The sequence below is a fragment of the Haliotis cracherodii genome, unplaced genomic scaffold (genome assembly GCF_022045235.1).
Source record: "Haliotis cracherodii isolate W230 unplaced genomic scaffold, xgHalCrac1.p SCAF_16, whole genome shotgun sequence".
Classification (NCBI taxonomy): domain Eukaryota; kingdom Metazoa; phylum Mollusca; class Gastropoda; order Lepetellida; family Haliotidae; genus Haliotis; species Haliotis cracherodii.
In genome coordinates this window covers 32150435-32174134 of record NW_027266271.1, presented here as the reverse complement: position 1 = coordinate 32174134, position 23700 = coordinate 32150435, and the positions used below count along the sequence as shown (strand labels likewise).

Genomic DNA, 23700 nt, shown 5'->3' with positions numbered 1-23700 from the left:
TGATACTCACTGAGGGAATACTGAGTGGGAGGGGGAGAGAGGGTCCTGTCACCGACTGTACTGAGGGAATACTGAGTGGGAGGGGGAGAGAGGGTCCTGTCACTGACTGCACTGAGTGAGATACAGAGAGATGGGTGTGACCCCTGATACTCACTGAGGGAGTACTGAGTGTGAGGGTCCTGTCACTGACTGTACTGAGGGAATACTGAGTGGGAGGGGGAGAGAGGGTTCTGTCACTGACTGTACTGAGGGAATACTGAGTGGGAGGAGGGAGAGGGTTCTGTCACTGACTGTACTGAGGGAATACTGAGTGGGAGGGGGAGAGAGGGTTCTGTCACTGACTGTACTGAGGGAATACTGAGTGGGAGGGGGAGAGAGGGTCCTGTCACTGACTGTAACGAGGGAATACTGAGTGGGAGGAGAGAGAGGGTTCTGTCACTGACTGTACTGAGGGAATACTGAGTGGGAGGGGGAGAGAGGGTCCTGTCACCGACTGTACTGAGGGAGTACTGAGTGTGAGGGTCCTGTCACTGACTGTACTGAGGGAATACTGAGTGGGAGGGGGAGAGAGGGTTCTGTCACTGACTGTACTGAGGGAATACTGAGTGGGAGGGGGAGAGAGGGTCCTGTCACTGACTGTACTGAGGGAATACTGAGTGGGAGGAGGGAGAGGGTTCTGTCACTGACTGCACTGAGTGAGATACAGAGAGATGGGTGTGACCCCTGATACTCACTGAGGGAGTACTGAGTGTGAGGGTCCTGTCACTGACTGCACTGAGGGAATACTGAGTAGGAGGAGGGAGAGGGTTCTGTCACTGACTGTACTGAGGGAATACTGAGTTGGAGGAGGGAGAGGGTTCTGTCACTGACTGTACTGAGGGAATACTGAGTGGGAGGGGGAGAAGTGTCCTGTCACTGACTGTACTGAGGGAGTACTGAGTGTGAGGGTCCTGTCACTGACTGTACTGAGGGAATACTGAGTGGGAGGGGGAGAGAGGGTCCTGTCACTGACTGTAACGAGGGAATACTGAGTGGGAGGAGGGAGAGGGTTCTGTCACTGACTGTACTGAGGGAATACTGAGTGGGAGGGGGAGAAAGGGTCCTGTCACTGACTGTACTGAGGGAGTACTGAGTGTGAGGGTCCTGTCACTGACTGCACTGAGGGAATACTGAGTGGGAGGAGGGAGAGGGTTCTGTCACTGACTGCACTGAGTGAGATACAGAGAGATGGGTGTGACCCCTGATACTCACTGAAGGAGTACTGAGTGTGAGGGTCCTGTCACTGACTGTACTGAGGGAATACTGAGTAGGAGGAGGGAGAGGGTTCTGTCACTGACTGCACTGAGTGAGATACAGAGAGATGGGTGTGACCCCTGATACTCACTGAAGGAGTACTGAGTGTGAGGGTCCTGTCACTGACTGCACTGAGGGAATACTGAGTAGGAGGAGGGAGAGGGTTCTGTCACTGACTGCACTGAGTGAGATACAGAGAGATGGGTGTGACCCCTGATACTCACTGAGGGAGTACTGAGTGTGAGGGTCCTGTCACTGACTGTACTGAGGGAATACTGAGTGGGAGGAGGGAGAGGGTCCTGTCACTGACTGCACTGAGTGAGATACAGAGGGATGGGTGTGACCACTGATACTCACTGAGGGAGTACTGAGTGTGAGGGTCCTGTCACTGACTGCACTGAGGGAATACTGAGTAGGAGGAGGGAGAGGGTTCTGTCACTGACTGCACTGAGTGAGATACAGAGAGATGGGTGTGACCCCTGATACTCACTGAGGGAGTACTGAGTGTGAGGGTTCTGTCACTGACTGTACTGAGGGAATACTGAGTGGCAGGGGGAGAGAGGGTCCTGTCGCTGACTGTACTGAGGGAGTACTGAGTGGGAGGGGGAGAGAGGGTCCTGTCACTGACTGTACTGAGGGAATACTGAGTGGGAGGAGGGAGAGGGTTCTGTCACTGACTGTACTGAGGGAATACTGAGTGGGAGGAGGGAGAGGGTTCTGTCACTGACTGCACTGAGGGAATACTGAGTGGCAGGAGGGAGAGGGTTCTGTCACTGACTGTACTGAGGGAATACTGAATGGGAGGAGAGAGAGGGTTCTGTCACTGACTGTACTGAGGGAATACTGAGTGGGAGGAGGGAGAGGGTCCTGTCACTGACTGCACTGAGGGAATACTGAGTGGCAGGGGGAGAGAGGGTCCTGTCGCTGACTGTACTGAGGGAGTACTGAGTGGGAGGGGGAGAGAGGGACCTGTCACTGACTGTACTGAGGGAATAATGAGTGGGAGGAGGGAGAGGGTCCTGTCACTGACTGTACTGATGGAATACTGAGTGGGAGGGAGAGGGTCCTGTCACTGACTGTACTGAGGGAATACTGAGTGGGAGGGGGAGAGAGGGTCCTGTCACTGACTGTACTGAGGGAGTACTGAGTGGGAGGGGGAGAGAGGGACCTGTCACTGACTGTACTGAGGGAATAATGAGTGGGAGGAGGGAGAGGGTCCTGTCACTGACTGTACTGAGGGAATACTGAGTGGGAGGGAGAGGGTCCTGTCACTGACTGTACTGAGGGAATACTGAGTGGGAGGGGGAGAGAGGGTCCTGTCACTGACTGTACTGAGCGAATACTGAGTGGGAGGGGGAGAGAGGGTCCTGTCACTGACTGTACTGAGGGAATAATGAGTGGGAGGAGGGAGAGGGTTCTGTCACTGACTGTACTGAGTGAATACTGAGTGGGAGGGGGAGAGGGTTCTGTCACTGACTGTACTGAGGGAATACTGAGTGGGAGGAGCGAGAGGGTTCTGTCACTGACTGTACTGAGGGAATACTGAGTGGGAGGGGGAGAGAGGGTCCTGTCACTGACTGTACTGAGGGAATACTGAGTGGGAGGGAGAGGGTCCTGTCACTGACTGTACTGAGGGAATACTGAGTGGGAGGAGAGAGGGTCCTGTCACTGACTGTACTGAGGGAATACTGAGTGGGAGGGGGAGAGAGGGTTCTGTCACTGACTGTACTGAGTGAATACTGAGTGGGAGGAGGGAGAGGGTTCTGTCACTGACTGTACTGAGGGAATACTGAGTGGGAGGAGGGAGAGGGTTCTGTCACTGACTGTACTGAGGGAATACTGAGTGGGAGGAGGGAGAGGGTTCTGTCACTGACTGTACTGAGGGAATACTGAGTGGGAGGAGCGAGAGGGTTCTGTCACTGACTGTACTGAGGGAATACTGAGTGGGAGGGGGAGAGAGGGTCCTGTCACTGACTGTACTGAGGGAATACTGAGTGGGAGGGAGAGGGTCCTGTCACTGACTGTACTGAGGGAATACTGAGTGGGAGGAGAGAGGGTCCTGTCACTGACTGTACTGAGGGAATACTGAGTGGGAGGGGGAGAGAGGGTTCTGTCACTGACTGTACTGAGGGAATACTGAGTGGGAGGAGGGAGAGGGTTCTGTCACTGACTGTACTGAGGGAATACTGAGTGGGAGGGAGAGGGTTCTGTCACTGACTGTACTGAGGGAATACTGAGTGGGAGGGAGAGGGTCCTGTCACTGACTGTACTGAGGGAATACTGAGTGGGAGGGGGAGAGAGGGTTCTGTCACTGACTGTACTGAGGGAATACTGAGTGGGAGGAGGGAGAGGGTTCTGTCACTGACTGTACTGAGCGAATACTGAGTGGGAGGGGGAGAGAGGGTCCTGTCACTGACTGCACTGAGGGAATACTGAGTGTGAGGGTTCTGTCACTGACTGTACTGAGGGAATACTGAGTGGGAGGGGGAGAGAGGGTTCTGTCACTGACTGTACTGAGGGAATACTGAGTGGGAGGAGGGAGAGGGTTCTGTCACTGACTGTACTGAGCGAATACTGAGTGGGAGGGGGAGAGAGGGTCCTGTCACTGACTGCACTGAGGGAATACTGAGTGGGAGGAGGGAGAGGGTTCTGTCACTGACTGTACTGAGGGAATACTGAGTGGGAGGGGGAGAGAGGGTCCTGTCACTGACTGTCTTTGGGAATACTGAGTGGGAGGAGGGTAGAGGGTTCTGTCACTGACTGTACTGAGGGAATACTGAGTGGGAGGGAGAGGGTCCTGTCACTGACTGTACTGAGCGAATACTGAGTGGGAGGGGGAGAGAGGGTTCTGTCACTGACTGCACTGAGGGAATACTGAGTGGGAGGAGGGAGAGGGTTCTGTCACTGACTGTACTGAGGGAATACTGAGTGGGAGGGAGAGGGTCCTGTCACTGACTGTACTGAGCGAATACTGAGTGGGAGGGGGAGAGAGGGTCCTGTCACTGACTGTCTTTGGGAATACTGAGTGGGAGGAGGGTAGAGGGTCCTGTCACTGACTGTACTGAGGGAGTACTGAGTGGGAGTGGTATTGCCGTATAAAATGAATGCGCTGTGCATTAGTCATCACTACCGATGTGGCGGAGCTGCAGTGTGTTAATTCTGACACTGAGATCCACTCACTCATCTGTAATACAAGAATTGTAATTCCAGGTCAAATTCAGCTGCTGTCTTACCTCAAAGAAGTTGCCAGCTTGGTCCACTAACAAGGCGTTGGAATCTGGTTTGTTTTTACAGTAAGTCACATAAATAGAGAACTTCTCAGCCTGGAACACGAACAACAAAATATACACACGTAAATAGTCCAAACACATACTGCATAACGTTGAGGAGACAAAAAACATTGTGTCTGTTTGTGCAATACACATAAGAAATCTTCTTCACTTTGATAGTATTATACAGAAAAACTGCAAGTGGAGGGTAGATAACTCCATGCACACTTGTCACTATTAACAGTGTGTATTGATTTGAGAGGTTTGAATGACAAGTCACGTTTAAACTGACAAGAAGTAGACCTGACATGAATCTGCAGGAGTGTATGGAACACAACAACGGTTTTACTGAACATCCAGAATAAAAGACACCATTTAAGTTTCATTTCAACTTGCAAAACTCACCCATGTGACAAAGCAATGGCCGACATCTTCTGGAATTGTTTCGTATTTTTCTAATTCTTTTAAAAATATGCTGCAAGAGAGAGAATAGGATTAAATTGAAATCATGTCACAATTACAATAGGTATAAGACTTCCAATATGGAGGAGCACAGTGTCTGGTTACAGGCTGTGAGATTCTGACATCGGACATTCATCATTCTACTTACCTTTTATGGAATTCATAGATTTCATCCAGATTTCCAAATATAACTTTCTGTTTTCCCTGGATCCCTGGTGGTGCGTTGTTGCTGGGGTCGTCCATCACATACATGTAGCACTAAAGAAAGAAGAGGACATCAGTCGGGGGCAAAACAGGGTCATGGGGCACACACCTGGTTAAAGTTCAAGAAGAACCATTCACAACACTCATATCAGTAACTGCATAACTCTTTGCTGTGAGGTGTGCACACAGCATTGGACCCAGTGAGTGAGTTTTGGGCCTGAACCCTCAGTGTTGCAGCACTATCATGGTGGCTCTATCTGGATCAGGCCAACTGATGACTAAAGCATGAGCAGCACAGTGACGTCCAATGAGTCAAGTCTTCAGTCGGCCCATGCTATCAATGCCCAATGGGTCGTCTTCAGGCAGCTGTTAATACTAGAAACTCCGACAACTTACACAGACATAGGTCCTAACTCATACAAGGGAACAAACAAAGCAGCTGCTGTTCTACTGACGTACCTTCAGACATGTCTCCAGGTCCTTGACGTACGTTCTCTCCGTCTGCAGCAGTTCCGCCATGATGAACCTGCAGAGGGACAACATCAGTGTTGATAACCTTTTGTAAAAACTATGTCAAGTAAAATCTACACTTCAGGAGATGCACATCCTGACTATATACAGCTCTAAACACTTGAGGAGAGAGAGACAGAGACGGAGAGAGGGAGAGAGAAAGACTCTCGGCCACCAAGTAAATGTGCCACTAACTCTCTGCGGCGGGCAGACTTCCTCTTCTCCTCTGTCAGCTCCTTGGGCGTGCCCTTCTGGAGCTTCTCCTCGATGGAGCCGTCACTCTGCCGCTGCTCACGCTGGTCGTCCTTGTCTGTCTGCTCCGGCTGAAATCAGGCAAAAAGCCCAGGATCAACTGACTACTGAGTTCATACACAGTCTACTTGCTATTTTATTGCAAATGCTAACGCAGAATTCAAGTAATATAAGCCTTTCAACAACCTAAAATTGCAAGGAAATGTAAAGGAGCTCTTGCACAAAGATACCAGTTCCCGAATAGCAGAGCCACACCTGGGCCTCGCTACAGAAGCCATCGCAGATCTACTACAGTTGTTAGTCTATGTTCAGCATCAGCAGCAGGACGAAGATGTGGTACAGGATTATTCTGCAGCTGTGTGTCAGCAATGCTCACCTCCTTCTCCGTGACTCCCAACTTGCTCTCCAGCTGAAGCCTATATTTCTCCATGCGAGACGAGAAATCCTTGTACCGCTTGTCCACGGCGGCGCACCACTGCATGATGCTTGTGGCATGGATGTTGCCCTTCGCCACGAAACCGTCTGCCAGCTGCAGCAACAGCTTTACATTCTCCTTAGTCTCCTGAGCAACATCAACAAAGCAGGTGAGAAAACATCATCATCATCATAAAATACTTCATCAATCATTATGAATTAATGTTCATGTCACACTCTCTTCTTGTTGCCTATTCCTTGGATTCAGAAATGTAGCTCATCTTACAAGTCAAAGTCAAATCTGTTGTTGCTGGAGAATTCAGAAAAAGTGACAATTTTTCGGCAGAAAGAAAGAACCTGAGGCTCTTGTACACCCCCTGAAATATTGCCACATATCTCTTTTCCTGTATCTCATCCATCCACCTCTACATGGCGTGACCAGTCCGGGATATCTACCTTTGCTCTGTTGCGGAAGTCGTAGTGCTCCTTCAGTAGTCCCTCTGTCTCCTGCTTGTTGGCCCCGAGGTGGGTGTGGGAGTTGAGGTATGCCTCGCCGTAGTCGTGGATCCACTCCAGCGCCTGGCACCAAACAATCACATCATCAAACTACACCACAATCAGACATCAAACTCACACTCAGGACAATATCTGACTTGTGTCAAAATTAATGATTTACTATTAAAATGAGATAAAGTGTACAAAATAGCATTCAGTCGTCCATGACACAGTAGTAAAAACAGAGAAATCACTGCACGTGTATGAGAGCTTCTACCTGCTTGGCGCTCTGCTCAAACAGCACAAACTGTTCTATGGACTACAGTCACTGCAGGTGTATGAGAGCCTCTACCTGCTTGGCGCTCTGCTTAAACAGCACAAACTGTTCTATGGACTACAGTCACTGCAGGTGTATGAGAGCATCTACCTGCTTGGCGCTCTGCTCAAACAGCACAAACTGGTCTATGGACTACAGTCACTGCAGGTGTATGAGAGCTCCTACCTGCTTGGCGCTCTGCTCAAACAGCACAAACTGGTCTATGGACTACAGTCACTGCAGGTGTATGAGAGCTTCTACCTGCTTGGCGCTCTGCTCAAACAGCACAAACTGTTCTATGGACTACAGTCACTGCACGTGTATGAGAGCTTCTACCTGCTTGGCGCTCTGCTCAAACAGCACAAACTGCTGGCACTGTTCCAGCTTCCTCTTCTTGTACGTCCAGAACTCGATGACAATGTTCTCCTGCTGAAGCAGCTGGTCCAGGGTAGCTGCAAACAAACAACATCGTGTACAACAACATCGTGAACAACAACATGTACAACATTGTGGAGGACAGATTGGTGTACAATCACAATGTACACAAACATAACAAGTATGCTGCATACAACATCGTGTCCAGCTACATCTTTAACGTCCTGAACAGGAGATGTTACGGAATCAGATTCCACGCTGTGAAGTGTGGCACGTGTATTGCTGTCCTTACCCTTGACGTGGCCCTCCGGACTGCGGAACTTCATCTCCATGCCGAGGAAGTGGAGGTTTCTGTTCACGTACTTGAGGAACGTCTCGGCTGTCCGCCGCGCCAGGGTGCAGGCCTGGAACATGGGTACAACACACGTCAGCTGGTGAGAATCTGGTCACATAGTTTATTTTGAAAATCCGTTTTTAGTAGCCAGTGCCATATTTGAGATATCTGCAACACGAATGCCCTGATTACTGCTGTGTGACACCTGCACGTACCTTGAGGAAGGCCTCCTTCTGCTCGTTATGCTTGTTGATGAGCTGCACCAGGTACGCCACCTTGTCCGCAATGTGCGCCTTATCAGAACTACACCAGTCCTCGTCCCGCTTGTAGTCTCGGTCCAAAGACTCCAGCACTGACCAAACCTTCACACAAGATAGAGGTGGACATATTTCTCTATACACAAGACAGAGGTGGACATATTTCTCTACACATTAGAGAGAGGTGGACATATTTCTCTACACATGACATTAATAATGCCCTTTCCAAATAGAAATCCATTGAATTCTTGTGAATTATATATACCATCTTGATGCTGTGAAACATTGAATTACTATCCCATAATACCAGTAGCCCTGTAAGTTCCACACTGATGGTGATGGGTATTAGCCTGACAAACTGTGACATGTAAGTCAGTATTTCTTATCTGTAATTTATTATGAACCTCAAAATAAAATTTGCCCACTACATCAGATTTCCTCAGCACATATTTGATATCTTCATAGTTGTCCGCCAATTGTTTGGATGATGCTATGGTCACAACAAAGTTGTAAAATACCTTATACAGGAACCTGGTCGAAATACATATTCACTTTTTCAATCATAGGAACTAGTCACTAATTTCTGAATTTAAAAATTTCAATCAAATTCTCACTTATGTAAACTTTGCCAACAAAATGAAAAAACGTATGACTTTGAAAGGTGCAATATACCGGTATCTTCCAAATGTACTGTGATGCATACAGATCGGTATTTCAAATTGTACTATACCAAATGTACTGTGATGCATACAGATCGGTATTTCAAATTGTACTATACCAGTAATACTGGGTACCTGTACATCTCCTCAACAGTGGCCTACCTGTTCAGCAGTCTTGTACCAGTTCATCGATGCCATCACCAGTTTGTGCCTCTCTTCTGCATGGTACATAAGTTGTTGCCATGCCAACGTGACATTTTCAGCAATAGCTCGCACGAGTTCGGAGTTGTAGTGTTGCCCTTGTATCATAGCCTCCGCCTTCTGGGTGACCTGCACCACACTGATGTGGGTTTTCTACAACACGAAATAACACGTCACCCTCCTACTGCGTAAACTGTCTCTAACATGAAGAGGTGAAAACCACCTGTAGGTTAAAACACCTGAATGAAATTTCAGCAAAAATAAAAGTGTCCATTCTCTAAACAATGTTTGCATCTGGAAACCATTAACTTTCATAAAAGGAAACATTGTAAAACCAAAGGTAGAAACAAGAAAAGAGACGTGTACAAAATGACATTTGTGCAACTGTTACTAAACACCAATCATGAAAGGTTTGTGTCTCACGTCGATGGCCATCAAAAAAGGTTTGTGTCTCACGTCGATGGCCATCATGAAAGGTTTGTGTCTCACGTCGATGGCCATCATGAAAGGTTTGTGTCTCACGTCGATGGCCATCATGAAAGGTTTGTGTCTCACGTCGATGGCCATCATGAAAGGTTTGTGTCTCACGTCGATGGCCATCATGAAAGGTTTGTCTCACCTCAATGGCCATCATGAAAGGTTTGTGTCTCACCTCAATGGCCATCATGAAAGGTTTGTGTCTCACCTCGATGGCCATCATGAACAGTTTGTCTCACCTCGATGGCCATCATGAACGGTTTGTCTCACCTCGATGGCCATCATGAAAGGTTTGTGTCTCACCTCAATGGCCATCATGAAAGGTTTGTGTCTCACCTCAATGGCCATCATGAAAGGTTTGTGTCTCACCTCAATGGCCATCATGAAAGGTTTGTGTCTCACCTCAATGGCCATCATGAACTGTTCGTGCTCCTTCTTCAGCTGCTCTGCCTCCAGCAGGGAGTTGGGGCACATGAAGCTGGCCGTCAGCATCGACTCCCCATTCCGCACCCAGCAGATCACCTGCAACACAGATAGAGGGGAGATAACTCTTATACCCATAACGTCACCAGACAAAAGCAAAACAGGCCCTTATTAAAGATGGGAGATGACTCTAAAGCTACCCTGTCTGGCGGTCGGCATTAAGGGGCTAAAACAAGGACTGGTCGGCTCGGAGCCAGTATACTGTGTCTGAGTGGGGTATTCATATTAAACCGTGCCATGGTATCTAAGTGGGCTAGCACTATAAATCGGTATGAGCCCGGACTAGTACAAGCAGGCACGCACACACAAGTGCATGCACGTCGCTATATCAGTGCAATAATCTTGGATGCAACGTTAAACTCCATTTCACCTCACCTTATTGAAGATGGGATATAACTCTAATGCTTATCTGTACAAACATTGTCAATACACATGACCCAGCTCATGAACTAATGTTATTTAACAGGGTTAGAAATTGGCACTAGTCCTGTAGTCCTTGGCAAACTGCCCAATAGTTAAGGTATCATAAGGAGTAGTAGAAATATGCCAATTTTAAGTGTTTTGCTATTTGTCATCATTATTAGGACTAGTGGAGTAAAAATGTTAGTTTCTACCGCTGTTTAAGAATCTGAATATTTTGTCTATGGACTTGTGATAAAGGCACGAACTGAGATAAAAAAGGCATGTGTTATTGTACTGAAACTACATTAATAAATATAGCCCTTTATACCCAACTTTCGGAAATAGATACAGCCCGTTATTGCCTATTATAATTATTCATGATTTAAGGAACGTCCTTGCAATTGTCTTATGTTCTATTCAGTTACTTTGTCAGACGTCCCGAGTCACATTCAATAACAAAGGAAACTTACTGGACTAAACTAGTTCTTCACAACCATTATTACACCCATAATGTATCTACAACCAAAACTTATTCAGTTGAAATATTCCAAGTTCAATATATTTTATTAGCCTATGAAGCAAGGGACAGTCCCCAACACAGTTCCAAATAAAGTTTGTTTGGTGTAGTTTACCTGTCTAGCTTCAATCTCGAAGTTGCGGAGGAGGACACACTGCTCGAGTCTGATGCGCTTCTGTTCTGCCAGTGTCTCAAGGTCCATCTCTCGCTCGTGCAGGTACTCCAGCAACACCTGGATGCGTGTCTGGGCATCGTACTGAGAGTCTGACATCAGCTGCACGCCCGAACTCTCCGTCAACTACACAACAGACAGGGCATGATCAAACCATCACAACAGACGGGGGATCATCCAACCATCACAACAGACGGGGGATCATCCAACCATCACAACAGACGGGGGATCATCCAACCATCACAACAGACGGGGCATGATCCAACCATCACAACAGACAGGGCATGATCAAACCATCACAACAGACCGGGCATGATCAAACCATCACAACAGACGGGGGATCATCCAACCATCACAACAGACGGGGCATGATCAAACCATCACAACAGACAGGGCATGATCAAACCATCACAACAGACAGGGCATGATCAAACCATCACAACAGACGGGGGATCATCCAACCATCACAACAGACGGGGCATGATCAAACCATCACAACAGACAGGGCATGATCAAACCATCACAACAGACAGGGCATGATCAAACCATCACAACAGACGGGGGATCATCCAACCATCACAACAGACAGGGGATCATCCAACCATCACAACAGACGGGGGATCATCCAACCATCACAACAGACGGGGGATCATCCAACCATCACAACAGACAGGGCATGATCAAACCATCACAACAGACAGGGCATGATCAAACCATCACAACAGACGGGGGATCATCCAACCATCACAACAGATGGGGGATGATCAAACCATCACAACAGACGGGGGATGATCAAACCATCACAACAGACGAGGGATCATCCAACCATCACAACAGACGGGGCATGATCCAACCATCACAACAGACGGGGCATGATCCAACCATCACAACAGACAGGGCATGATCAAACCATCACAACGAAGGGGGATCATCCAACCATCACAACAGACAGGGGATGATCAAACCATCACAACAGACAGGGGATCATCCAACCATCACAACAGACGGGGGATCATCCAACCATCACAACAGACAGGGCATGATCAAACCATCACAACAGACCGGGCATGATCAAACCATCACAACAGACGGGGGATCATCAAACCATCACAACAGACGGGGGATCATCAAACCATCACAACAGACAGGGCATGATCCAACCATCACAACAGACGGGGGATCATCCAACCATCACAACAGACGGGGGATCATCCAACCATCACAACAGACGGGGGATCATCCAACCATCACAACAGACAGGGCATGATCAAACCATCACAACAGACAGGGCATGATCAAACCATCACAACAGACGGGGGATCATCCAACCATCACAACAGATGGGGGATCATCCAACCATCACAACAGACGGGGGATGATCAAACCATCACAACGAAGGGGGATCATCCAACCATCACAACAGACAGGGGATGATCAAACCATCACAACAGACAGGGGATCATCCAACCATCACAACAGACAGGGCATGATCAAACCATCACAACAGACAGGGCATGATCAAACCATCACAACAGACGGGGGATCATCCAACCATCACAACAGATGGGGGATCATCCAACCATCACAACAGACGGGGGATGATCAAACCATCACAACGAAGGGGGATCATCCAACCATCACAACAGACAGGGGATCATCCAACCATCACAACAGACAGGGGATCATCCAACCATCACAACAGACAGGGGATCATCCAACCATCACAACGAAGGGGGATCATCCAACCATCACAACAGACGGGGGATCATCCAACCATCACAACAGACGGGGCATGATCAAACCATCACAACAGACAGGGGATGATCCAACCATCACAACGAAGGGGGATCATCCAACCATCACAACAGACAGGGGATCATCCAACCATCACAACAGACAGGGGATCATCCAACCATCACAACAGACGGGGGATCATCCAACCATCACAACAGACAGGGCATGATCAAACCATCACAACAGACAGGGCATGATCAAACCATCACAACGAAGGGGGATCATCCAACCATCACAACAGACAGGGGATCATCCAACCATCACAACAGACAGGGGATCATCCAACCATCACAACAGACAGGGGATCATCCAACCATCACAACAGACAGGGGATCATCCAACCATCACAACAGACGGGGGATCATCCAACCATCACAACAGACGGGGGATCATCCAACCATCACAACAGACGGGGGATCATCCAACCATCACAACAGACAGGGGATCATCCAACCATCACAACGAAGGGGGATCATCCAACCATCACAACAGACAGGGGATCATCCAACCATCACAACAGACAGGGGATCATCCAACCATCACAACAGACGGGGGATCATCCAACCATCACAACAGACAGGGGATCATCCAACCATCACAACAGACGGGGGATCATCCCACCATCACAACAGACAGGGCATGATCAAACCATCACAACAGGGGAATGACGTGTGTACAAGTCTTGAAATCTGACAAATTTATTGTGATCACCGAAACTCTAACAAAGTCAGGATATCATAGCATGGCTACCTGTGTCCATTCAACACAGATTCAACATAAGTGACATGTCACTATAATCAATGTTTCATTCATGAGTATAAATTGAACTACACCTGTGGTGGTCAATCTGCACCTCTCACCTGACAGAGCTCCTGTCCTCGCTGCAGCACCTCGAAGGTGCAGTTCTGCATGTGCAGGACACTGTCGCTGTGCATCTGCAGTAGCTGCTCTGCCTTGCTGCCGTCCGTCACCATCTCCATGTGCTGCAGCTCCTCCGACCACAGCTCCAACTGCGACGACACCTGAGGAAGAAACGCACCAATTTGATTAAGGGGCAAGTGCCATCAGACTGGATGCCATACTTCAAGACCATGCTATTGATCTGTAGTTTGTGTCTTTCCAAATTTGACTTTGTATACTGACTATCCGCATACAGTTTTGGAAAATCCTTGTATAAACTGATAGGAAGAACATAAAAAAACAGAAAGAAGTTAAATGGTATCATGTATTGTATCCTCAAGTTCAACATTGTGGTTCATTAACTTTAGACCCTAAAAGATCAAGGGAGAGAATAGGTCTTCAGCAACCCATGCTTGCCGTAACAGGCGACAATGCTTGTCGTAAGAGGCACTGACTTGGCTGATGCATGTCATCAATCCCAATTGAATGGATCGATGCTTATGATGTCAATCACTGGATCATCTGGTCCAGACTCGATTATTTACAGACTGCCGTCATAGAGCTGGAATTCTGCTGAGTCCGGCGTGAAACAACAAACAAACAAACATTAACATTAGCTGCCATACCTCGAGAGCATCTCTCTCAAAGACGCGCAGCTGAAGACACAAGTCCAGTTTCATTTTCCGTGCCGCCCATAGCTCTTCCAGCTGACTCCGACTCTCATTCAGTTGGTGCAGCACACCTGAAACACAACACTCCAGCATGAGTACAACACAACACTTCATCATGAGTACAACACAACACTCCAACTTGAGTACAACACAACACTCAAACTTGAGTACAACACAACACTCCAGCATGAGTACAACACAACACTTCATCATGAGTACAACACAACACTCCAGCTTGTGTGCAACACAACACTCCAGCACGAGTACAACACTCCAGCATGAGTACAACACAACACTTCATCATGAGTACAACACAACACTCTAGCATGAACACAACACTCTAGCTTGAGTACAACACTCCAGCATGAGTACAACACAACACTTCATCATGAGTACAACACAACACTCCAGCATGAACACAACACTCCAGCTTGAGTACAACACTCCAGCATGAGTACAACTGAACACGCCAGCCTGTGTACAACTCAACAATCCAGCTTGTGTACAACACAACACTCCAGCTTGTGTACAACACAACACTTCATCATGAGTACAACTCTCCAGCATGAGTACAACACAACAATTCATCGTGAGTACAACACAACACTCCAGCACGAGTACAACACTCCAGCATTAGTACAACACAACACTTCATCATGAGTACAACACAACACTCCAGCATGAGTTTGTCCACTGATACAATGTACTATATCCTCACTGAACTTGGGTACCAGTTTGGCCACTGATGCAAGGTAACAGTATACTTGCCCCTGAATGATACAGTGATGGGGGAGCATACTATCAAATGCTACACTACAGGTGGTGTCTCAGTATACACTACACACAGAGTATATATACTACAGGTGGTGTCTCAGTATACACTACACACAGTGTATATACTACAGCTGGTGTCTCAGTATACACTACACACAGTGTATATACTACAGGTGGTGTCTCAGTATACACTACACACAGTGTATATACTACAGGTGATATCTCAGTATACACTACACACAGAGTATATACTACAGGTGATATCTCGGTATACACCTCACACCATGTATATACTACAGGTGATATCTCAGTATACACTACACACAGTGTATATACAACAGGTGGTGTCTCAGTATACGCTACACACAGTGTATATACTACAGGTGATATCTCGGTATACACTACACACAGTGTATATACTACAGGTGATATCTTAGTATACACTACACACAGTGTATATACTACAGGTGGTGTCTCAGTATGCGCTACACACAGTATATACACTACAGGTGATATCTTAGTATACACTACACACAGTTTATATACAACAGGTGGTGTCTCAATATACGCTACACACAGTATATACACTACAGGTGATATCTTAGTATACACTACACACAGTGTATATACTACAGGTGGTGTCTCAGTTTACGCTACACACAGTATATACACTACAGGTGATATCTTAGTATACACTACACACAGTGTATATACTACAGGTGGTGTCTCAGTATACGCTACACACAGTATATACACTACAGGTGATATCTTAGTATACACTACACACAGTATATACACTACAGGTGATATCTCTGTTTACACTTCACAGAGTGTATATACTACAGGTGATATCTCAGTATACACTACACACAGTGTATATACTACAGGTGATATCTCAGTATACACTACACACAGTGTATATACTACAGGTGATATCTTGGTATACACTACAGGTGGTGTCTCAGTATACACTACACACAGTATATACACTACATGTGATATCTCTGTATACACTACACACAGTGTATATACTACAGGTGATATCTTAGTATACACTACACAGTGTATATAATACAGGTGATATCTCAATATACATGACAGGTGGTGTCTCAGTATACACGTATAGATATACAGGTGTATAAATACTTCACTTGTAATGGAACATTGTTTACACATGTAATATAATTAAATGACACATCAATCACTTTGAAAACAGATACATTTCCTCATTATTGTTCGGTGAACTTTCAGTTTGGTAATATGGGCTGGAGCTGAGTGAGTTAGTAAAAATAGAGTGAGTGAGTGAGTGAGTGAGTGAGTGAGTGAGTGAGTGAGTGAGTGAGTGAGTAAAAGATAATGGGGGGGGGGGGGGAATTGTCTAAGTTTCTGTGGTATTCATGGTTTAAAGCAATAAATGTGGCAATAAGTGAGGATATGTGTGTACATCTCACCTCTGGAGTGTGACAGATGTAGAGTTGAGACCACCCCCAGTGTATCTGTATGTGTGTGTACATCTCACTTCCTGGAGTGTGACAGATGTGGAGTTGAGACCACCCCCAGTGTATCAGTATGTGTGTACATCTCAATTCCTGGAGTGTGACAGATGTGGAGTTGAGACCACCCCCAGTGTATCTGTATGTGTGTGTACATCTCACTTCCTGGAGTGTGACAGATGTGGAGTTGAGACCACCTCCAGTGTGTCAGTATGTGTGTACATCTCACTTCCTGGAATGTGACAGATGTGGAGTTGAGACCACCTCCAGTGTGTCAGTATGTGTGTACATCTCACTTCCTGGAATGTGACAGATGTGGTGTTGAGACCACCTCCAGTGTGTCAGTATGTGTGTACATCTCACTTCCTGGAATGTGACAGATGTGGAGTTGAGACAACCTCCAGTGTGTCAGTATGTGTGTACATCTCACTTCCTGGAATGTGACAGATGTGGTGTTGAGACCACCTCCAGTGTGTCAGTATGTGTGTACATCTCACTTCCTGGAGTGTGACAGATGTGGTGTTGAGACCACCTCCAGGGTGTCAGTATGTGTGTACATCTCACTTCCTGGAATGTGACAGATGTGGTGTTGAGACCACCTCCAATGTGTCAGTGTGTGTGTACATCTCACTTCCTGGAATGTGACAGATGTGGTGTTGAGACCACCCCCAGTGTATCAGTGTGTGTGTACATCTCACTTCCTGGAATGTGACAGATGTGGTGTTGAGACCACCCCCAGTGTATCAGTATGTGTGTACATCTCACTTCCTGGAGTGTGACAGATGAGCTGTGTAGATGATTCATTCCAGAAACGCTGGTGTCAAGTGAACGTCTATCTGAACTTGCTTTTTAAGCCATGACAAAACCTTAGAATTTCAAGTCACCTAGACTCAAGCTTCGACTCTGAAATTACATAATTGTGATGGAACAAAAAAAAAATTTAAATTGAAAAGGAGCTGACCTGTGGTTTGGGTGATTCAGAACCTAAGGAAAATCTAGGCTTGCTTCATTTAGAGTTTTTGCAGTACATTACAGAAAGGGCTGGGCAGAGGGGAAAATAATACGGTTGAGGGAATGTGATACAGACGAAAAGCTACCATACCATGTAGACAGTATCTGTCAGTGCATTACCTTCCTGCTGCTTTCTGTACTATCCCAATAGAAGACAGTGTTGATGATTTTAGTTCTATCCACTGTATGCTCTGTGGATGTATTTGGAGGCTTATACTTAAAACAGACTAACAATGATTATCACTCCATCTCATACAATTTAATAAGGAAGAGCTGAGAGAATCGTAACTTCCATACCAACAACACACACACACACACACACGCCACTTTGTAGGCTTGTGGATAGGCACAATCTGGATACACAATCCAGATAATGACATGATTACTTTACAGGAGGAAAATTAACCCTCTCACTGACAAGTAATAACACACAGGTTCTTGTAAGTCTAGAATAAAAGGCACAATTCCCTTTACATCTGATCAATCAGAAATATCAAGTCATCGTAAGTTGTTCATTATCTTCCCAACAACCTGCATCGACAATCAATGGGAGTGACATTGGCAAGCTGTAGGCTAAACAAGCACCTGCTCACAATGGTGCGACACACAGGCACTTCTGCCCCACTAGGCATCACACAAAGCTGGACTCCTAATGGCAATTTCTCTGATCTGATTAGTCAGCGACACTCTGTGCAGGAGTTGTATGTGGCCCAGGGGCTGACACACTTCCATACACAAACTCCATTGGCAGTACAACACAGGCCTACATTGGCAGTACAACACAGGCCTACATTGGCAGTACAACACAGGCCTACATTGGCAGTACAACACAGGCCTACATTGGCAGTACAACACAGGCCTACATTGGCAGTACAACACAGGCCTACATTGGCAGTACAACACAGGTCTACATTGGCAGTACAACACAGGCCTACATTGGCAGTACAACACAGGCCTACATTGGCAGTACAACACAGGCCTACATTGGCAGTACAACACAGGTCTACATTGGCAGTACAACACAGGTCTACATTGGCAGTACAACACAGGCCTACATTGGCAGTACAACACAGGTCTACATTGGCAGTACAACACAGGCCTACATTGGCAGTACAACACAGGCCTACATTGGCAGTACAACACAGGCCTACATTGGCAGTACAACACAGGCCTACATTGGCAGTACAACACAGGTCTACATTGGCAGTACAACACAGGCCTACATTGGCAGTACAACACAGGCCTACATTGGCAGTACAACACAGGCCTACATTGGCAGTACAACACAGGTCTACATTGGAAGTACAACACAGGCCTACATTGGCAGTACAACACAGGCCTACATTGGCAGTACAACACAGGCCTACATTGGCAGTACAACACAGGTCTACATTGGCAGTACAACACAGGCCTACATTGGCAGTACAACACAGGCCTACATTGGCAGTACAACACAGGCCTACATTGGCAGTACAACACAGGTCTACATTGGAAGTACAACACAGGCCTACATTGGCAGTACAACACAGGCCTACATTGGCAGTACAACACAGGCCTACATTGGCAGTACAACACAGGTCTACATTGGCAGTACAACACAGGCCTACATTGGCAGTACAACACAGGCCTACATTGGCAGTACAACACAGGTCTACATTGGCAGTACAACACAGGTCTACATTGGAAGTACAACACAGGCCTACATTGGCAGTACAACACAGGTCTACATTGGCAGTACAACACAGGTCTACATTGGCAGTACAACACAGGTCTACATTGGCAGTACAACACAGGTCTACATTGGCAGTACAACACAGGCCTACATTGGCAGTACAACACAGGTCTACATTGGCAGTACAACACAGGTCTACATTGGCAGTACAACACAGGTCTACATTGGCAGTACAACACAGGTCTACATTGGCAGTACAACACAGGCCTACATTGGCAGTACAACACAGGTCTACATTGGCAGTACAACACAGGTCTACATTGGCAGTACAACACAGGTCTACATTGGCAGTACAACACAGGCCTACATTGGCAGTACAACACAGGCCTACATTGGCAGTACAACACAGGCCTACATTGGCAGTACAACACAGGCCTACATTGGCAGTACAACACAGGCCTACATTGGCAGTACAACACAGGCCTACATTGGCAGTACAACACAGGCCTACATTGGCAGTACAACACAGGCCTACATTGGCAGTACAACACAGGCCTACATTGGCAGTACAACACAGGCCTACATTGGCAGTACAACACAGGCCTACATTGGCAGTACAACACAGGCCTACATTGGCAGTACAACACAGGCCTACATTGGCAGTACAACACAGGCCTACACTGCCAGTACAACACAGGTCTACATTGGCAGTACAACACAGGCCTACATTGGCAGTACAACACAGGTCTACATTGGCAGTACAACACAGGTCTACATTGGCAGTACAACACAGGCCTACACTGGCAGTACAACACAGGCCTACACTGGCAGTACAACACAGGCCTACATTGGCAGTACAACACAGGCCTACATTGGCAGTACAACACAGGTCTACATTGGCAGTACAACACAGGCCTACATTGGCAGTACAACACAGGCCTACATTGGCAGTACAACACAGGCCTACATTGGCAGTAAAACACAGGCCTACACTGGCAGTACAACACAACGCAAACCCATATTGGCAGTACAACATATGTAAACTCATAGATTTGGCAAGTCTAGATTGCCTCAGCTGATATTAAACATTTTAATATTTTGTTTTGCAGACACATATTTTTAAATAAGAAAACTTTACTTCTGGGACTAAATGTCAGTCTATCTGCACGGATCTCATGCTGCTCATGGTGACAAGTGGGCAGATCGAGGTAAAGTGATGCTCTGCTGCTGATGCTCCACTTTCTCCTGATGTTTCCAAGTCAACCATCAAGTGCCAGCATCAGCTGCTAGGGTAAACTGGATGTCCTCTATAACTTGACAACCACCAGCTCACAATGAGTGAGTGAATGAGTATTCACACAGAAGTTAATGATAACTTGACACAGTGGTTGGCAATCTATTTTGGGGTTGGAACAGAAACACCAAAGCCCTATAACATCAGGGTAAACAGCCAAGCCACAATTAAAAACAATAACCTTGTCCTGAAAACATAATAGGGTCAAGGTCAAAATAAACACACTGAACCCTAAAACCACTTCTTTGACCCACTGCACCAGTGTTGTATCTGCCTGTATATCAAGGCATGTGTTTTAGGCAGGCTGACAATAGAGGCAGGCTTTGCCAATGTTGCATCTACAAAAATACTCTATCCAAGTCAAACCTCCCAGTACAAACATTACACAATCCATTCTAAACTCATACAAAGCTCACAAAATAGATGACATGTGTGACAAAGAGTCACAACCAAATATTGGATTAAACACATTCCACTGTCTGTAAATAACAGAAGCTTCAATATTTGGACTTAGTGGGAAGCTGCGCGGATGCAGGCGGGCAGTGTTACACTCAGTTATTCTGAATGCATATGCAGTTGTTTGAAATTAAAGGATTTGAAAACTTATAGTTGGATTTTAATCACATCTATTATGGCTAAGGAGTTGTGTTTGTGATGTTTTATTCATCAAGTAGGCCGGCCCTGTTACACAACAGCCAGAATATCACACCAGTTCATGTATACTAAATAGAGAATACTACACTCATTCTCGTTAGATACCATTTTTACGAAACGAGTGGACTTTCTATGGTATCTGACCGAGCGAAAGCAAGGTCAGATACCATAGAGAGTCCACACGTTTCGTAAAAATGGTATCTAACGAGAATGAGTGTGGTATTTTATTTATTACCCACGTTAAATATATATTTAAGTGTAAATACATAACAACTTTCGTTCGTTGACAGACCAAACTGAAACCGGTTGCAAAATCTGGTTGCGCATTAATATTGATATATGACCAAATATGGGCATTGTTGACATGTTTATGCATACGCATTTACAACACGCGCCTGCTGTTCTGTTTGCAAACAAACCAGCACCGACGCTCAAGATCCTTTTGGAAGAAAGTCTTCAACTTATGGTAATTCAAGCGCCATTTTGTTAGTACGCAGGACACCGATAAGAAAATTTGAAATGTCACATTAGCGCCGCGTTTTGAATATCGGACCAACAGTCGGTCAAACTGCCGGGGTCCCGTCTGTGCAATCAAAATGGTTCGGTTTCCTTGATCTATCAGCTGAATTTATATCATGCCCGTTCCATTTTGGAAGAGGGAAATCAGACTGTTCGCCAAAGACATTCATGTTAACTGTACCACCCTATGTACTGAAGACGTGAAAATCAACAAACTCAAATCTGCTTGCATGTCAGTGACAGCTTCGAACAATCGAAGGGCAAGGTCGCCACCGGAATAAGAAAAGACAACCGCGATCCACTCACAGCGTTTTACGCTAGAGATAGGGAATGTTATTGTTCACATTGGGATGTTTGGGGCCACAAAATCAGAAGTCAGGCACACTTCCACGGAGTTTTCGAATGATTTGTATCGGAACTGTGAACTTTAAGTGATCTGGTCGTGCTGTCGTGTTCGTTCATCCATGAACAACACCTCCCGAAACAGCGCCACAAAATACGCTTCAAAGGGGACACCGAAGGCACAACCGGATCATCCCAAGTAAGTCTCGATATCTGTCCAGATAGTTTAAACAGACTTCATTTCACCACGCTTATCCTTTTACGTTAAATCAAATTGAAAGTTGCGAAAGTGGTCGGGTGCGTCACGCTCAAGGGACGCGCTCGATCGGCAGTCGTACATTGTAAATCGATTTATAGATCTAGCTCGATTATATGTCTGTAGAAGCTCTATGCATAACTTATATAGAATGCAAACCGAATTTGATGCGTGTGACTATCTTGTTTGGTTTAATAAGGTGTTTGTAAATATCTCTCGTTCTCATGAATTTCTTCAGTTCTGCCTTGTAATCGCAAAATGAATGACGTCTCGCGATTTTTTTTTAATGAAAAAAGTAGTCCCGGTGTGACAGAGGTCACGGTTATCCAATCAAAACGAATAAAACAAGGTCAACCTTGTACGACACACGTGTGACGTACGGATTTAGTATCTTACCACCTGTTTCTTCACCACGTGGGTAATAAGGGGCTTTAGTCTCTCCATCTGTGATTGAAGCTTCACATAATCCTCCGAGCATGATGAATAATGAAGCAAGACATGGCTGCCTCTGTAGTTGATGAAATAACAGTGACACATGGTTGTACAGGAACCACTATGACAGAAGTAACAGTGACACATTGTTGTACAGGAACCACTGACTGAAGTAACAGTGACACATGGTTGTACAGGAACCACTGACTGAAGTAACAGTGACACATGGTTGTACAGGAACCACTATGACTGAAGTAACAGTGACACATTGTTGTACAGGAACCACCATGACTGAAGTAACAGTGACACATGGTTGTACAGGAACCACCATGACTGAAGTAACAGTGACACATGGTTGTACAGGAACCACTATGACTGAAGTAACAGTGACACATGGTTGTACAGGAACCACTGACTGAAGTAACAGTGACACATGGTTGTACAGGAACCACTGACTGAAGTAACAGTGACACATGGTTGTACAGGAACCACTGACTGAAGTAACAGTGACACATGGTTGTACAGGAACCACTGACTGAAGTAACAGTGACACATGGTTGTACAGGAACCACTGACTGAAGTAACAGTGACACATGGTTGTACAGGAACCACCATGACTGAAGTAACAGTGACACATGGTTGTACAGGAACCACTGACTGAAGTAACAGTGACACATGGTTGTACAGGAACCACTGACTGAAGTAACAGTGACACATTGCTGTACAGGAACCACCATGACTGAAGTAACAGTGACACATGGTTGTACAGGAACCACTATGACTGAAGTCCTGAAGC

General features: G+C 46.3%; 1 protein-coding gene across 1 annotated transcript in view; it reads right to left on the bottom strand.

Annotated features, from left to right (window-relative positions):
• Positions 1 to 23700, bottom strand: part of LOC139464082 (triple functional domain protein-like) — a 145757-nt gene that overhangs the window by 56273 nt on the left and 65784 nt on the right. The window contains exons 16-30 of the mRNA XM_071245636.1: positions 14413 to 14528; positions 13747 to 13908; positions 11036 to 11218; positions 9921 to 10040; positions 9003 to 9194; positions 8140 to 8286; positions 7883 to 7994; positions 7552 to 7667; positions 6861 to 6983; positions 6367 to 6552; positions 5934 to 6061; positions 5688 to 5754; positions 5173 to 5282; positions 4968 to 5037; positions 4527 to 4616 (exon numbers count right to left, since the gene is read on the bottom strand). Of these exons, the coding sequence (XP_071101737.1) occupies positions 4527 to 4616; positions 4968 to 5037; positions 5173 to 5282; positions 5688 to 5754; positions 5934 to 6061; positions 6367 to 6552; positions 6861 to 6983; positions 7552 to 7667; positions 7883 to 7994; positions 8140 to 8286; positions 9003 to 9194; positions 9921 to 10040; positions 11036 to 11218; positions 13747 to 13908; positions 14413 to 14528 (1922 nt within the window). The remainder of the gene's footprint in view (positions 1 to 4526; positions 4617 to 4967; positions 5038 to 5172; positions 5283 to 5687; positions 5755 to 5933; positions 6062 to 6366; positions 6553 to 6860; positions 6984 to 7551; positions 7668 to 7882; positions 7995 to 8139; positions 8287 to 9002; positions 9195 to 9920; positions 10041 to 11035; positions 11219 to 13746; positions 13909 to 14412; positions 14529 to 23700) is intronic.